Here is a 17,432-nt window from a genome sequence, read left to right as displayed (position 1 = left end):
GAAGCCGGAACTGTAGTTCTTTTTTTATTAACTTTTTTTTAATCCTTATTTATTTTTGAGGGAGAGAGACAGTGTAAGCAGGGGAGGGGCAGAGAGAGGAGACACAGAATCCACAAAGCAGGCTCCAGGCTCTGAGCTGTCAGCATGGAGCCCAACACGGGGCTCGAACCCACAAGCTGTGAGATCATGACCTGAACCGAAATCGGACGCTTAACTGACCGAGCCACCCAGGCACCCGTGGAACTGTATTTCTATTTTTTAACAATTAAAAAAATATTTCTTATTTTTGAGAGGGAGAGAGAGAGATGGCGAGAGCAGGGGAGGGGCAGAGAGAGGGAGACACAGAATTCAAAGCAGGCTCCAGGCTCTGAGCTGACAGCAGCGTGCCCGATGTGGGGCTTGAACTCACGAACTGTGGGATCATGACCTGAGCCAAAGTCAGATGGATGCTCAACCGACTGAGCCACCCAGGCACCCCTGGAACTGTATTTCTAAAGTTTCTTCCAGTCCTTATAGGCCACTGTCTCTAACCCTCACAGTGCTTAGAACAGGGTCAGCCCTGGCAACATTCTACCTACAGCAGGCCGTCAGAGTTTTCGGTTAATAGTGGCTGAAGGAGACAGGGGTAAATGGGCGTTTGCTTATGAAGAAGGCAGGTGTACATGAAAAGAATAAATGAAGGCCAACTGCTTCATCTTGTTAAGGACCTAATTCCATTAGGAGATCCCCTGTTACACATTAATCATACAAGACAAGACTTGTTTAGGACCATACAGCTGTCTATGAGGAACACTGAGCTCATACGTTAAAGCTCTGTCTCCAGAAGAACCAGTACTCACCCTCTCCACCATCTCCTTCCCTTCCCCCTTTCCAGGTCATTCTCGCTGACAGGACGGGCAGCACGGGACAGGCACACACAAGCCTGAATGCACTTCATCTTCAGTAAGGCCTACGATGCTGACTTGAAGTTGCTCCCACATGTCCTGTAGATCACAGCTTTGGATACAGTGACCTGAAGCTGCCTCGGGTCTCACGGTGGTTACTACCATTGCTTACCAGGCACAGATATCCCAAAACACGCAACGGACTGATGATTACTAAGTAAAACCGTTATTACAAAGTACTTAACGTCTCTGCTCCCTAATCTGTCAAATGCAAAAGGTAAACACATTCATTGTCCTCAAGAATGCAAAGAGAGAAAAGGAATCCTAGAGGCATTCACGGAACTGGTCCTATAGGGAAACAGGGGAACTGACTTCTTGAAACACTTCAAGAATAAAGCTGTGAGTGCTACAACTAGTATTTTGAATAAGGTCCTTCAAGGATGTGGTCAGATTTGATAGTTTGTATCAAAAGCCTTTAAAATGTTCATCTCATTCTCTGACATTTATCGGGAGGAGAACCGGAGATCCACACAAAGACTTCCGTAAAAGTGTTTGTTGCAGCATTATTTCGAACAAGAAAAAAAAAAACCAAAACAGAAACACTTAAATATTCAGCAGAAGACTGACTAAATAAATTGTATATTCATGTGTCTGACTGACATGCAGCCAGTAAGAAACCGTTAAGGAAGAATATTTGAGGGCGCAGTAGAATGCTCACGATGTAGTCAGTGAAAGAGACAAGTTACAAAATATTTTACATAGGGGCACCTGGGCGGCTCAGTCGGTTAAGCGTCCGACTTCGGCTCAGGTCGTGATCTCACGGTTCGTGGGTTCGAGCCCCGCATCGGGCTCTGTGCTGACAGCTCGGAGCCTGGAGCCTGCTTCGGATTCTATGTCTCCCTCTCTCTCTCTGCCCCTCCCCTGCTCACACTTTGTCTCTCTCTCTCTGAAGAATAAACAAATATTACAAAAAAAATTAAACAGAACAAAATATTACACATAGTATGAGCTCTGTTTGTAAAAATAATATGTATGCACTAACATATATGCATGCAAGAGAAAAAAGACTGACAGGATATTATATGAAGAGAGTGGCTATCTCTTCTTGATCTTCAAAGTTAGATACAATCAACATACAGAACTTATTTTTATTTTAAGTTTATTTATTTTTGAGAGAGAGAGAGAGAGAGAGGGAGTGAGCAGGGGAGGGGCAGAGAGAGAGGGAGACCCAGAATCCAAAGCAGGCCCCAGACTCCGAGCTGTCAGCACAGAGCCCGACGCGGGCCGGAACCCACGAACCGTGGAGAGCATGACCTGAGCCGAAGTTGGACACTCATCTGACTGAGCCACCCAGGAGGCCCTGGAACTTACTTTTAACATTTTAATTATTATTTTATGATTGGGCGAAACTTATTTTAAAAGAGGAGGCTACGATGAGATTGTCACCTCACACCTTTTAGAATGGCTAAAATCCACACCACAGGAGACAACAGGTGGCGGCGAGGATGTGGAGAAACCCTCTTGCACTGTTGGTGTAGCGCAGCCGCTCTGGAAATCAGTACGGATTCCTCACAAAGTTAAAAACAGAACTCCCCTACGTTCCAGCAATTGTATTACTAGGTATTTACCCAAAGGATACAAAAATACTAATTCAAAGGGATACGCGCGCCCTGATGCTTCCAGCAGCATTATCTACAATAGCCACACTATGGAAACAGTCCACGTGTCCGTCAATTGATGAATCGGTAAAGAAGATGAGGTGTGTATGTGGCAGACCACTCAGCCATAAAAAAGACTGACATCTTGCCACGTGCAACGCCATGGATGGAGCGAGAGAGTATTCTGCTAAGTAAAACCAGTCAGAGAAAGACAAATACCATGTGACTTCACTCACGTGGAATTTAAAAAATGAAACAAATGGGGGCGCCTGGGTGGCGCAGTCGGTTAAGCGTCCGACTTCAGCCAGGTCACGATCTCGCGGTCCGTGAGTTCGAGCCCCGCGTCGGGCTCTGGGCTGATGGCTCAGAGCCTGGAGCCTGTTTCCGATTCTGTGTCTCCCTCTCTCTCTGCCCCTCCCCCGTTCATGCTCTGTCTCTCTCTGTCCCAAAAATAAATAAACGTTGAAAAAAAAAATTAAAAAAAAAAATGAAATGGGCAAAGGGCGGGGGAAAGAGAGGTAAACCAGGAAAGAGACTCTTGACTATAACAGAACAAACTGATGGTTATAAGAAGGAAGGGGGACAGGGGACAGGTTGAACAGGCGATGGGGATTAAGGAGTCTACTAGTCATGGTGAGCACTGGGTCTTGTACGGGAGTGTTGAGTCTATACAGTATACCTAAAACTAACATTATGGTGTATGTTAACTAAATGGAATTTAAATGAAAACTTAAAAAAAAAAAAAGAGGAGGCTATTAATCTGCTTTCCACGGCTTTTCAATGTTCACTGTTACTCTTAGATGTGTCCATGTCACAGGCCAGTTTCAGAATAATCTGAAAGCCTTAGGGAAAGTCCAACTCTTCTACTTTATAAACTTTTTAGGTCACTCCCAAAAAAGGGGAATTTAAGCTTCTGGAGTACAGAATGCCTCACTTCCTGAATCGACATCAACTACTTCCCATTCATCAATTGCTATCAAAACAATAGTTTTTCTAAATCTAGACTCTGGAACTGCAGTTTATTGCCCTGGTCTGGCTCCCTCTGGAAAGGCAAGAGCAGACATCGTTCTGACATCAGGCTTCAAAGTATACACACGTCATAAGGGATGGTGCTGGGAGGCCAGATTCTAAACCAGCTGGCCCGTGAAGTCTGAATAACCAGCATCCCCGTCCCAAATTTTGATGTATTTTATGCTCTAAGGACACGGGAGAGAAACATGTTGGCGTGGGAGAAGTCACCAGTTCTAGGCCCAGGAGGGCTAAGCAGCTCTCTGTACCGTATGGTTGGAGGAACACCGGACACCCAAACCACCCTCATCACAAGGCCGGCTGTCCCTTCTCCTTCTAAGCGCTCCGAAAGCCTCACAGTCAGCTGTGGGCATTTGACTGTGAAGGGGATGGTCTCTGGGGTGGAGGGAGACACTGTCAACAGGTGCATGTTTTCCAAGAATGCCAAGAACTGAAGGAGAGGATAAAGCAAAAAGTTCCCATTCATACGTGGCAAATGAGTTCATGGGATTTACCAGATACTCCGTAACAGAAAAATCCTTCCTATAGGAGTCAAGTTTTGATTGGTAGGGCCAGAGGGGTGGGAGGGAACAAAATACAAGAATAACAGGAAGGGTCAGGTGCAGAGGCTGCAAACTGGTAAGCCAATCTGGCCCATAAACATGTTTTGTTTGACCCTCCCTGACTTCAAAACTGGGAGATTTGACATAGATATCTATCTTTGGCATCTCTTCAAAATCTCAGAAGATTTAGCAACACCCGCCCTGCAATCCCCCACAGCAACAATCGGCTGTCCCGCAGGAAGGGAACGTGCAGTCCCCCATGGTGACAATCAGCTGTCCCGCAGGAAGGGTACGTGCATCCTGACTCCCAGGGGCCAGGCGCAGTAGTGAATGCAAATGGTGCCAACCCCAGCCTGTGCTGTGCCCTGTCCTGCTCCCAGCTCTAGGGCCAGGGGGAGAGTAAGGGCAACGGTCTTTTCCAATTCATTACTCTGTTTCTTTTGCAAGCCTGGAACAACACTGGGCCAAGGGAGTTGTGAAATGCACCTTATGAGAGAGAAGAGCTGTCATTCTTCCCATAAAAGAGAAACCAAAACTTATTCTAACCCCGAGAGCCCCAGCTGGCTGGAAAAAAGGTCTCAGACATTTGCAAAGATTGAAGTATGCCCACACTGGCTGTCAAAGGACTCAAATAGCTAGTTTCTAAATGATGGCGTGAGTAACATTTAAAGAATATAGTTCCTTTTCCTTGGAGTACGTCCCCTTCAGGGAATCCACCACTAATCCCCTTAGCTGGAAATCTCAATTCATTATGTGCCAGCAGGGGTACTGACTCAGAATTTAACACAAAGTTTAATAGTAGTTCCTTCTGAATTCTAGGGAGGGAAACTTTCCAATTGTCTAACTAGAAATCCCTGTTTTGTTAGAATAAACTCTTAGTACTCAACAGAAAAATATTTCCAGTGTGGACTCCCTACAGCAAATAATTTGTGTCATTTCGTAATTTATTTATCTGTACAACATAATTATCTTCTTTGGTTACCTGGATGTGAGGGCAGTAGGCAAATTGGTGGCGTAAAGTCACTGATGCCTAGTTTCTCCCGAGCTACATGGTTTTCAAGTCATACGCTAGCCCTGTTTAAGTATAAAATTATCATGCTCCTATTACTACATTCGTATCTCAGAATATGATAGTTTTAAATAACTGCAGTGGTTAAAATCAACTCAAACTATACTGTGGATTAATGTACACAGAGCCAACCAAATAAAACCTGTAGGTACCGTAAATATTATGAGCATGGCAGAAAGTGGAAATCAGTCACGTCTGCTCAGAGGCAGTGCTACAGAAACATGAATCAAAAACATTTTCCCACAGAGACAGAAAACACACACACCAAATTTACTAAATAGAACTATGGCTCTACTACTTATTTTTTCCACTTAATCATTTCCAAATAATTCGGCAGCCGCTGAATTCGACATATTTAATCTAGTCGGAACCTCTAACTGCCCAGTTTGCATCATCTTTATTCTAAAATTTCACACAGTTTTACTAAATTCTACCTCTGGGCTAGAAATAATACTGTTACAAATAAATTACTCTGTGTACCTATAGAAGCAGAAAGGTCTGCTTTGGTAGCCAGCACTCCCTGGGGAGGGTAGCAAGCAAGTCATTCTGCAGCCACGGTTTGTTAGCTCTGCGGTGTGCAGGGGCCACCCGTAGGGGATGCAGCCGGGGTAAAGTCCCAGGGCCCAAGCCCCAGATTTTCTTCCGCAAACTGTTTCTGGCACCCAGCAAAATGTATTCAGATGCAAAAGAGAACAAATGTTATCATTCTCCCTCTAGCACCAGAGATGATATATAAACAGTCAACACATTTTCTTTTTTAATGTTTATTTATTTTGTGGGTGGGGGAAAGAGAGAGAGAGAGAAGGAGAGACAGAGAGAGACAGAGAGAGAGAGAGAATATTCCAAGCAGGTTCCAAGCTGTCAGGGCAAAGCCGAACACGGGGCTCAAATGCACAAACCGTGAGATCATGACCTGAGCTGAAATCGAGAGTCAAACGCTTAACCGACTGAGCCACCCAGGTGCCTCGAGTCAACACATTTTCTAACCTGGGGGATTTCCTTGGAGCAGAAACGTGGGATCTGAGCTCCCTATCCAGCTACCACACAGACAAAGAGCATGGCCAGGGCTGGCAGGGGAGAGGGCAAGACTCACCAGGAGAGATGAATAAGCAGCAAACTGAGATCTCCTCCAAGTTCTTGGCCGAGGCGTGGCTTGTGCCTAGATTCCCTGGCCCTGAAGCACAACCGACCCACTGCCAGAGCAAATGGCTTTTTCGAGAGGAGTCCCTTGGATGAGTTTTCTCCCCTTGTCCCTGGTAACTTCCAGAAATTCTTGAACCTCCTGAATATCCTTAGAAAATAGTACTGACAGAGTACTAAATTGCAAAACTTCCTAGGAAATACCAAGGAAAGGGGCTTAGAGTGGAAAGTATTTCTATTTTTTAGAAATAAGCTTGTTGGGGCGCCTGGGTGGCGCAGTCGGTTAAGCGTCCGACTTCAGCCAGGTCACGATCTCACGGTCCGTGGGTTCGAGCCCCGCGTCGGGCTCTGGGCTGATGGCTCGGAGCCTGGAACCTGTTTCCGATTCTGTGTCTCCCTCTCTCTCTGCCCCTCCCCTGTTCATGCTCTGTCTCTCTCTGTCCCAAAAATAAATAAACGTTGAAAAAAAAAATTAAAAAAAAAAAAAAAAAAGAAATAAGCTTGTTAACAACCTACTCACGAGCAACAAATAGTGGGACACTGAATGTTCGGTGCTTGGCCTGTCTAATGTAATATGTAACTTTTCTTACTTCAAAAGCCTCTCTGAGCCACATTGCCACTCAACTTTGAACTGCACTGCACTGCGATGACTGAGGCTCATCTTCCTCCCCGCCTCTTTCTAGCATTTTCTCTGCACGAAGGGAATGCTCATTCAACAGGTATTTGTTGAGTATCTACTCTGTGTACCATGGCAGGTAAGAGAAAAGGAGGTCCCTGGCCTCACTGAGCTTAGGTTCTATCCTGGGTATTAACAAACCCGTGTAAAAATTCAAACTCCACAGAAATAGACAATGTAAATAGAAAGTAAATATCCCCTACAATCAACTACAATTGACCATCTGGTATGTGTTATTTCAAGTAATTTTCTGTGTATCTGAGAACCATATCCACCCATATTTTATAATGGCCTCATAAATGCAATGTTTTGCTACTTCCTCCCCTTTAACAATCAATCTTGGAGGCTTTCCATTACTCGCTTTGAAGATGGGTTTCCACCTTTCAAGAGAACCCTCTGTAACCTATCTCACCCAAACCCCTGTGATTCCCCACTGAGGACTCTTCAGGCCTTGGGGGGAGGGCTAGATTAGTCCATACAAGTGCCATCCCCCCCTGGGGCACCTGTCCAAGGGGATGCTCATAGGCTCTACCTCCTGAATCCACTGCTCTTAGTCCTTCCCCACGGTCAGGTCTCAGCTTTGGACTGTATTATGGCTTTGTGCCTACAATCTTGGCTTCAATGCACTGAATCTTCTTCCTCACTTTCTGTTACAACTTGGAACCATCCACCAAGTTCCTTGTCTTTCCTGGCCTCTGGAGCTAGGAGCCAGCCCCACCCACTTCTAACCCTGAGATGGGCAAACACCCGGACAGCTTCCTACAAGGGATGGGAAAGACGGACAGTTGTAAGAAGAACTGGCGTCTCTCTGTTCTTCTGGGACATGGCATCTGCCCTTGTCCCTAACTTTCCTTGTTGCTTTGAAAAGCTTCTCTGAGACGACAAAATACGAGTTTCTTGGAGTCTCTCTTCGCTTAGCTCTTTTTCAGTTATTCACACCAGGTCATACTGAACCCACTGATGATTAAAAACCAGAATCTAAAAACATGGCCCTTTCTTTTCAAAGGATATGTAATTTTTAGTTGTGCACGGACATCTCAAAATGTGGGGTAATGCAAAATGGGAAGTCCTGTAAACCGGTCTCCTGTCGTTTTTCCCCACAGAGCAAGACCACACTAAGAAGGCTTATGTAAGTCAGAGGTTCTACAACAATCTCAAATGCTGGTATTTGGAAGACAAGATTAAATTCAGAAGTACAGAGGCATGTGGGTGGCTCTGTCAGTTGAGCGTCTGACTCTTGATTTCAGCTCAGGTCATGATTCCAGGGTCACGGGATCAAGCCCCACGTCAGGCTCCACACTGAGCATGGAACCTGCTTATTATTCTCTTTCTCTCTCCCTCTGCCCCCACCCCCCGGCCCCACACACTCTCTCTCTGAAATAAAAAGAAAAAAAATGTTTTAAAGTACAACAGATTGTAAACTGCTAGTCACAAGTCACATCTGGGCAATCTGTGCCACCAGCAAGTCCGGTCAAGGGGGAAAGCTGGCTGTTTTAGCTTTGGCCACCTTCGTCCCCCTTTCTAAGAGAAACCTAAAATCATAAATACAAATACAAGGCTTATAGGGGCTAGAAAGTGGAATGAAGAACAATGACATTCTGCCCCCCCCCTCGCCCCCCGCTTAAACCAGAAAGAGAGGAGTCACAAACACATCACAGCCTGCTAAAACATAATACTAATCGATACACTCATTGACAGACTAGAACATTATATAGCCTATTTAATAAAACATGTTGTCATCAATCTATATGTTCCAAAAATATTTCTCTAAGGTCCAGATCTGGTAATATAAGTCAGTCCTTGGGCTGAGTGTTAAATACTCCTCAGTGTAAGTCAACGAGTTAAAATTTCTTTTTTTTTTTTTTAATTTTTTTTAAGATTTATTTTTGAGACAGCACAAGCAGGGAAGGGGTGGAGAGAGAAGGAGACACAGAAGCCAAAGAAGGCTCCAGGCTCCAAACTGTCAGCACAGAGCCGGATGCGGGGCTTGAACCCACAAATTGTGAGATCATGATCTGAGCTGAAGTCGGACACTTAACCGATGGAGCTACCCAGGCGCCCCAGTGAACAAGTTAAAGTTTCTTAAAGGGGGCGCCTGGGTGGCTCCATCGGTTGAGCGTCTGACTTCAGCTCAGGTCATGATCTCACGGTTTGTGGATTCAAGCCCCACGCTGGGCTCTCTGCTATCAGTGCAGAGCCCGCTTCAGATCCTCAGGTCCTCTCTTTCAGCCGTTCACACCCTCTTAAAACTAAGTAAACATTAAAAAAAATTTTTTTTTTAATTTCTTAAAGTACTTCTCTATCCATCCCCTTCCCTCCTTTCCCTCTGAGGCGGGGTCCTGACAAAGTTTTCCCCTCCCCACCACTACCCCCAGGATCTCAAGTCTCCTAACAAGCAGAATTATGTGAACAAATTAAGTTATAAGTAACTACGTTTTGGTGTGTCTAAAGTAACCAAATAAATTTAGAGAGGAATAAAAGAGTGAGAATTGAATAGAGTATAACTTTCCCCAGATCCCATTTTTCCCTAAAGAGAAGGCTCTCCCCGGCTCCCTGGCTTCAAACTTTCTCCAGAACGTACTATCATGGCAGTGTCCCAACCCCAGGATCCCAGGCCTTCCAGGAAGTCACTCGCTAGTGGCCTCTCCTCAGGGTAAGTTGATGGTTCCATCCCTGGGCTTAAGTCTTCCAGTTCAGGGCTCTTGGCTGTCCAGGTGACCAGTTAAGCCTACTCCAGAATTCTCCCTCCCAAAAGGGCAAATTCCATGCTGGGTGGTTCTGGGCTGTCTGAACCAAGCTAGCCCTAAGCAGAGTTGAATTCTCAGAGACCTCGTAAGCTTTCAAGGGTATGAGTGGCTGGCCCCTCTACACTCAGAGATTAAGTACACCCTTGTGTCTTTGGCAAGAGCAAGAATTTGAAAAACACTTCGAACAGCGTCTCTCTACAAAAAAGGAAATGAATGAATTCTGAATAACTCATGAATTAATAAAAAATGAATTCTGAAGTTCTAAGCATTTCTTCCACGGATTTTAGCCACGAGAGCCTAAAATCTAGGTCTGGTGCCAGTCACCGAGCCAGCTTTACTTGTGTGTACACTTAAAATGAATGACAGCACAGAAAGAAAAATATAAAGCAGAAAAATAAAGCAGGTTGACAAACCTTTTTTTTTTTTAATTTTTTTTTTAACGTTTATTCATTTTTGAGACAGAGAGAGACAGAGCATGAACGGGGGAAGGTCAGAGAGAGAGGGAGACACAGAATCCGAAACAGGCTCCAGGCTCTGAGCTGTCAGCACAGAGCCCGACACAGGGCTGGAACTCTCGGACCGCGAAATCATGACCTGAGCCGAAGTTGGCCGCTTAACCGACTGAGCCACCCAGGCGCCCCTGATAAACCTTTTTAAAGCAGCATGGTTAGAACCAAAAAGGCAGAAGTCAAGAAGCGTGGGTTCCAGCCCTGGCACCGCCACTCTAGCTTGGTCACTCAGACTAGCCGTCTACTCTCCCAGGGCTCATCTACTTCACAGACGAAAAGACAGGGTTGGGGAGGCTGGTCTAGACGCCCGAGAACGCTTCCAGCTCCAACAGATAAACACCATCCTAAATCCGACTTGGTTTTGTTAAATGCAGCTCTGCGAGGCAAACCCCGGAGACTTTTCCTTCATGACTCTTTGTACCAGATACGACTCAACTACATTAGAGACAAAGTTGATATCTTATTAAGAACAAGCACTAAAAATAGAAGGGATGAATCTTCTGTCTTGGGTACCAAAGGAAAAAAAAATAGACTGGAAGTGAACCGAGGAGCCTTTTTTTTTGTTTCAGCATTTCAACAGAATGGCGATCACTTTACATTTTGTAGTCAGAGTTTTACATTCTCTCCCTTGACCTGGGAACAAGGGAGAGTGGCGAAGAAGAACCCTCCAGTCTGGGGCTGTATCTGAGCGGGAGCTTCGTGTCGAGCGCACACACGGCTGCCGGCTCTCCCGCTCCCAGGCCCTGAAACTGCAGGAGAGCCACTCCACTGTCACCCTGACCTGCCCCATCTTAGAGCAGCTGCCGAGTGATCTCACAGACTGCCATGGAATATTCCACATCAAGGGAAAAAGAGGGTTCGGCTGCACTGGCAAAATGATATAGATATAATTTAAGAGAAAGAAGCCGGACACGAAACTATGGCCACAACTAGGTAAGTTTAGTTGATGAAAAGAATATACGACAAAATTTTAACAGTGATTTGTGTCACATGGCGCAACTATTTCTCCCTTTTCTCTAAATCTTCTGTAATTTTTTCACATTTAAAATGTTTTAAAATTGACCAGATTTTAGAAGAAATGTAGCAGATCTCATTCTAATTTCCATCATTCCTTTTAACCCAGCTCTTAGTTAAAATAACCCATCTTCGGGGCACCTGGGTGGCTCAGTTGGTTAAGTGTCTGACTTAGGCTCAGGTCATGATCTCATGGTTTGCGGGTTCAAGCACTGCGTCGGGCTCTGTACCAACAGCTCAGAGCCTAGAGCTTGCTTGGGATTCTGGGTCTCTGTCTTTCCCTGTCCTCCCCCCCACCCCCACCCCCCACGTTTTGTCTCTCTCTCTCTCTCTCAAAAATAAACATTTTTAAAAATTAGAAAAACAAATAACTGATCTTCCTTCTTGTATTTTCTGTTTTTATCTAGAATTTTTCTCAGGTCAGAATTTAAATATTTTGGCTACCAACAATATAAGACTGTTTCTAAATATCCTGGGTAAAGGATTCAGAAATCAAGCTGGCAGAAGTCAGGTCATTTTGTAAGATGTATTTTTCAAATGAGAAGAGAAACTTTGGGCTGGCTTTCGCACGTTCCCAAACTTTTCCTGGGAAGGATCCTACAGGCAACACTTCTTCCCAAGTCCCCACCTTCCCGCACATTCTTTAACCGTAGCCATCTATCAGCATATTTTTTCTGCAAAGGGCCGGACCGTTAATATCTTTGTCTTTGTAGGCCACACGGTCTCTGTCTCTCTGTCGCAGCTACTCAACTGCCACTGTGGCACAAAAGCAGCCACAGACGCTACGTAAATGAATGAGCGGGCATGGCTGTGTTCCAATAAAACTATTTTTTACAAAAACAGGCAGTGGGCCAGATTTGGCCTGGGCGCAGTCATTTGCCAACCTGTGGAATACAGTGCACGGTGGGGGGAGCGTGCGTGGGGCTGAGAGGGACAGAGAAAAGACCCGAAGGACTACTTGCTCCTTCCAACAAGGAGTGGCCGTCAACCCTTTTCACAGCCACAAGGACCTACAAGAATTCTCTTTGAAAGTGGTGTCCTAATGAATTTTTCCCCCAAGTCACAGTACCGATTCCTCAAATAGAACAGCTCTCAATCATGATGCTGAGACAGACGAGCTGTGGAATGTTTTGCAATTAACTTACCATTATATTACAGTACTGGTTTTTCAAATGATTTAAAAAAAAAAGTTTTTTTTTAAACAGGAAGCGGGAGATCAGTCTTCTCCCTCCAGCCAGCCTGGCTTGTGCACAACCAGAAGCCTGTCTGCTGTAGCCCAGGGCTCCCATGTAGGCTGTCAGCCCAGTACGTTTGCATCAGAAGGAGCCTTACGGGCCCCTGAATCCAACCCCTCTCCATCTTAAGACACAACCCCACTCTCTAGCTAACAACTCGAGCACGTCAGGTTTGGGTCAGTTATAGTCTTACTAACATTCACCAAAGCATACATGAAGTCAAACAAGAGGAAATGGGAGATGGCCAAGAAGGACGAGAGGAAATGTGATAAGGCCTCCTACAACCAAGCTGAGTAATGTGCTCAGACAGCTTCTGTTTATAAACTTCTATTGTTGTTCGTCTTGGAAAATTTGAAAATCCATGAAAGTAAAAAGAAAAACTAAAGCCCCAATACGATCATGAGGCAGTAATTATTGCTATCATTTTAGTTCCTTCCCCTTCGAATCATTTTTGTGTATATTAGAAAAAAAGATGTTTTTCATAAAACTGTTTTCCACTTTCTTCATTAAATATTGTGTCACGAGCACTTCCCTATATTGTTTAATATGGCTCAAAAATATGATTTTGTAATGTCTATATTAAAAATTCATCAGAAAGGGTGACTCGGTCTGACTCTTGGTTTCAGCTCAGGTCACGATCTCATGGTCCATGAGTTCGAGCCCCGTGTCAGGCTCTGCCCTGGCAGTGTAGAGTCGGCTTGGGATTCTCTCTCCCCTCTCTCTCTCTGCTCTCTTTCTCAAAGATAAATAAACATTAAAAAAAGAAAGTCCATCAAATGGACGGACCATAATTTATTTAGGTTTCTCCCCTGTTGATATTTACAAAGTGTCCTTATTCTTTGTAATACATTAGACGTTGAAAATAATCCTACAGAAGCTTATAAAACATTTTAAATATAGTATTTCCTATTTATGTATTTGACAGCAGGTATTCCCTAAAACAGGGTAATAATATTCTGGGGCCCTTCAGATCAAGGCACATCAGAGTACACATTAGTGACCACAGGAAGAGCCATACCACCCAGGACGAGGCATGGGGGCACTGGACCCACAGAAGGAAGACTGGCCATCTGAGTCCTTGAACTTCTTTACTAGAGGCAGATTAGGTGGCAGAGTCAATCAACATTACAGCTGGGGCCCAAGTGAGATGGTATCACAAGACTGAGTCTTATCTGCTGTTTCTGTAATACCCAACAGCGGAAAACTGTTTTGACTTGACTGCTATTCTTTAAAGTGAATAGGAGGGGCGCCTGGGTGGCTCAGTAGGTAAGAGTCTGACTTCAGCTTGCGTCATGATCTCATTGTTCGTGAGTTTGGGCCCCGTGTCGGGCTCTGTGCTGACAGCTCAGAGCCTGGAGCCTGCTTTGGATTCTGTGTCTCCCTCTCTCTCTGCCCCTCTCCTACCTATGCTCTCTCTAGCTCTCAAAAATAAACAAACATGGGGCGCCTGGGTGGCGCAGTCGGTTAAACGGCCGACTTCAGCCAGGTCACGATCTCACGGTCCGGGAGTTCGAGCCCCGCGTCGGGCTCTGGGCTGATGGCTCAGAGCCTGGAGCCTGTTTCCGATTCTGTGTCTCCCTCTCTCTCTGCCCCTCCCCCGTTCATGCTCTGTCTCTCTCTGTCCCAAAAAAAATAAATAAATAAAATAAATAAAAAAAATAAACAAACATTAAAACACACAAAAAAACTTAAGTGGATAGGAGAAAGGATGTTAAAAAGCTTGTGGCACATATTTCATTTACAGCATATAATAAATTTGTGGGACATTTGGTTTGAAATAGAAGGTTAACTAATTGGTCTTTCTCCCATGGGCCCCTGGAAGAGGGTTCTCTGCTGAGTGTTTTCTCTGCAGGGCATCATGGGCAGAACGTTGCAACAAACAGATGTGGATGCTGGCCTGACATCATCAACAGCATGGTACGCTTCTAAAGGTGGCTGGGGGCTAGGAAACCTCTAGAGCCTTTAGCAGCAGAACCCACATATATTTCTCTTAACCTAACTGCCAGTCAGAAAAGTAAGACAAATTAATAATCTATTTTATATAATTTATAACACTGGAAACCTTCCCTCGTAGAAGACATTGTCTGCTCTTAATTAAGCCAAAGGAAGAGGAATGGAAGATGACTTAGTGGAGGCAGGGAGTTATAACCGTCCTCTTGAGTTACACGTGAAAAAAGCTCCAGTTCAGGAGCGCCTGGGTGGCTCAGTCAGTTGAGCGACCGGCTTCGGCTCAGGTCATGATCTCACGGTTTGTGGGTTCGAGCTCTGCGTCAGGCTCTGTGCTGACAGCTCGGAGCCTGGAGCCTGCTTCGGATTCTGTGTCTCCTTCTCTCTCTGCCCCCCCCCTCTGCTTGCAGTCTGTCTGTCTATCTCTCTCAAATATAAATAATAAACATTTTTTTAAAATCTTAAAAAAAAGGTCCCGTTCAGATCCCAGTTTCCAAATCGAAAAGATACGAGGTAAAAAGAACATATGTGTATTTTAGAAAATATATAAAACACAGCAGACTTAAGGCTGAGCCAGTCAAGGTAAATACAACGATGTTATTCTCTTACTTAAAGATGGGAAAAGGAACATTTGTGATTAAAATTGAAGTTTAACATTGTATTTACCTGTGGGATGTTTAGAGATTACCTTTCAAACTTGATTTCCCCAGAGTTATCTGGGGACATAATCCACGTTTTAAGTGGAATTAACCAAAACAAGCAAAAACAAGCACAAGGTGGTAAGGTCAACTTTCTCCGCACCCACCCCACCCCGCCTTTTGGATCCAGTCTGACGGAGGGACATGTGCGAACAGGACACAGACTCTTCGTCTTGTGTCTATGCCACCAGAACTTTGGATATGCAAACAGAGCAAGACCAGGACCACAGATCTGTCTCTCAAAACCACTGCAAGAATCGAGTTACGTGTAAATTTGGTCACATGTGCAAAGAGAACACTGTCACCTCTTACTCAGAACACTCAAAAGGGCCCGAATCAATGCTTCAGGACAACGGCACTAGGTGACCAGCAAACTCATGTGAAATAAACACTTCAAATACCGCCGGCTTAAAAGCCACAGTACCTGGTCACCAATTCCCACAGGCCCGTATGGAAAGGGTCTGTTTTTCCAGACTTAAGTTGGGTTTCCTGGAAAAGTGGTCGAAGGACACAGCCCGCACACTTACCTCACCAGTGCGTCTGGCTTGCTTAGCTGGTTATTAGGAATACAGTTTTCCATTAAGTCCTTGTGAGCACTTGGGCTCTTGCTAGTGCATTTTTGCTTCTTCTCGTTTTTACTAGATGAGGAAGGAATGCTCCCATTTGTGGCGCTATGACTGCGAGGTGAGGAGTTCGCAACTCCACTGGCGTTTTTGTAATTTTTTGAGGAAGCAGTGCATGAGTCCTCTTTCAAGAGATTTTCTGTACTTCCCACAAGATCGTTATTTAACCTTTTACTATTGATATGGTTTTCCATATACTCAATTTCTTGTATTTTCGAGTCTACAGGCTGTAGAATATTGTTGTTATTTATTCCGAGGTTGTGTTTTTTGGCGTCCTTGTCCTTTTCTTTCCCTTTTTCTCGGTATTCTATCTCTGGCAAAGTTGTGGAGAGTTTTTTGTTGGCTGGAATACCTCCGTTGTGGTGTATAAGGATCGAGGAATCCATATCAGGCAATCCTTTGGCTGCTACAATACCAAAAACAAACCAACAAACAAAAAAACCCACACCGGAACATTCAGTTGTATAAAGACACAGCACAGACGGAGTCAACAAACTGCATTCTCTATGCTTAGAAACTTACTCCATCAGTTTACAAACTCATTTAGAAGCAATAATAACCACACCACATCATGCTAACTTGCGCAAGCAAATCCATGGGGTGCCTAGGGTTAAGGTTAAGCATCCAACTCTTGATTTCAGCTCAGGCCATGATCTCATGGTTCATGGGTTTGAGCCCCACGTCGGGCTCTGTGCTGACAGCATGGAGTCTGCTTGGGATTCTCTCCCTCTCTCGCTCTAAATAAATAAATAAACTTAAAAACCTATCGTTTATGGAAAATCACTATCATTTATAAACACCAAGCCGTTCTAGTTTGGGCCTTGAAAAGAAGATGAGGATTTTACAGTTAGGTCATACTTAATTTATCAGTCAAATCAAACTTGTCTGTCACTGGGATGAGAGGACACAGGCAGGTCAGACTCTTAAAAGACCATCTTTTAAAACAGGCTAAGCAAACTGTTAATAGCTTTACTGAAAAGAAAGTGATTAAATGAAACAAAAGGAGAGGTATGAGGTCAGGATGTGGGGCATCTATGTTTTCCTTGACTCTAGCAATGAGGTAATAAGTCTATGACATTTAGTAGGGCACTCGAAAAGCATTTTCCGTATGAGGTCTACACATTCCAGTCTGTCCAAGTCTACTTGAAGAGATCCTTCTGCACTGTAGCAGAGAGTAAGATTGGTATATTTCAACTAAAAACATGACTCCAAACTTCCAGCCTTCAAAGAAAACTAGTATTGTTGTCAATTCATCTACTGAATTAGATACGTGCTCATTCGAGTGGTCTTACTAGAAACTGCTCACTTTCAGAGCCGCACTGCATTATAGGAACCATTTAGAATGGGGCCGAACCACTTCTGCTCTATTCAGAAGAATTTTAACTTAAAAAACAACTATTTATGTCCACATCACGATCTTGCTTATACTTTGGTTCTTGGCTGGCTTCAATTATAAACTCACATAGTTATATATGCTATGTTGCTACTGAGAATAAACATTTTTAAATATTTGTAACAAATAAAAGGTTGAAATGGAAAATACGCTATAAAAATAATAAAATAAAATAAACATATTTGAAGCACATGGTCTTCAGCTACTAGCTAGAAAACATCCACGCCCTGTATTTCATGATCAAACAAAGCAATGGCCCTGAAGGGGA

General features: G+C 44.3%; 1 protein-coding gene across 1 annotated transcript in view; it reads right to left on the bottom strand.

Annotated features, from left to right (window-relative positions):
* MACO1 (macoilin 1) overlaps nt 1-17,432 on the bottom strand; it is a 63,975-nt gene that overhangs the window by 22,280 nt on the left and 24,263 nt on the right. The window contains exon 6 of the mRNA XM_043574092.1: nt 15,676-16,177. Coding sequence (XP_043430027.1) covers nt 15,676-16,177 — 502 coding nt within the window. The remainder of the gene's footprint in view (nt 1-15,675; nt 16,178-17,432) is intronic.

This window comes from Prionailurus bengalensis, chromosome C1 (assembly GCF_016509475.1).
Source record: "Prionailurus bengalensis isolate Pbe53 chromosome C1, Fcat_Pben_1.1_paternal_pri, whole genome shotgun sequence".
NCBI lineage: Eukaryota > Metazoa > Chordata > Mammalia > Carnivora > Felidae > Prionailurus > Prionailurus bengalensis.
Note: the sequence above shows the minus strand (reverse complement) of the source record. Positions and strands in the feature narration are given on the sequence as shown.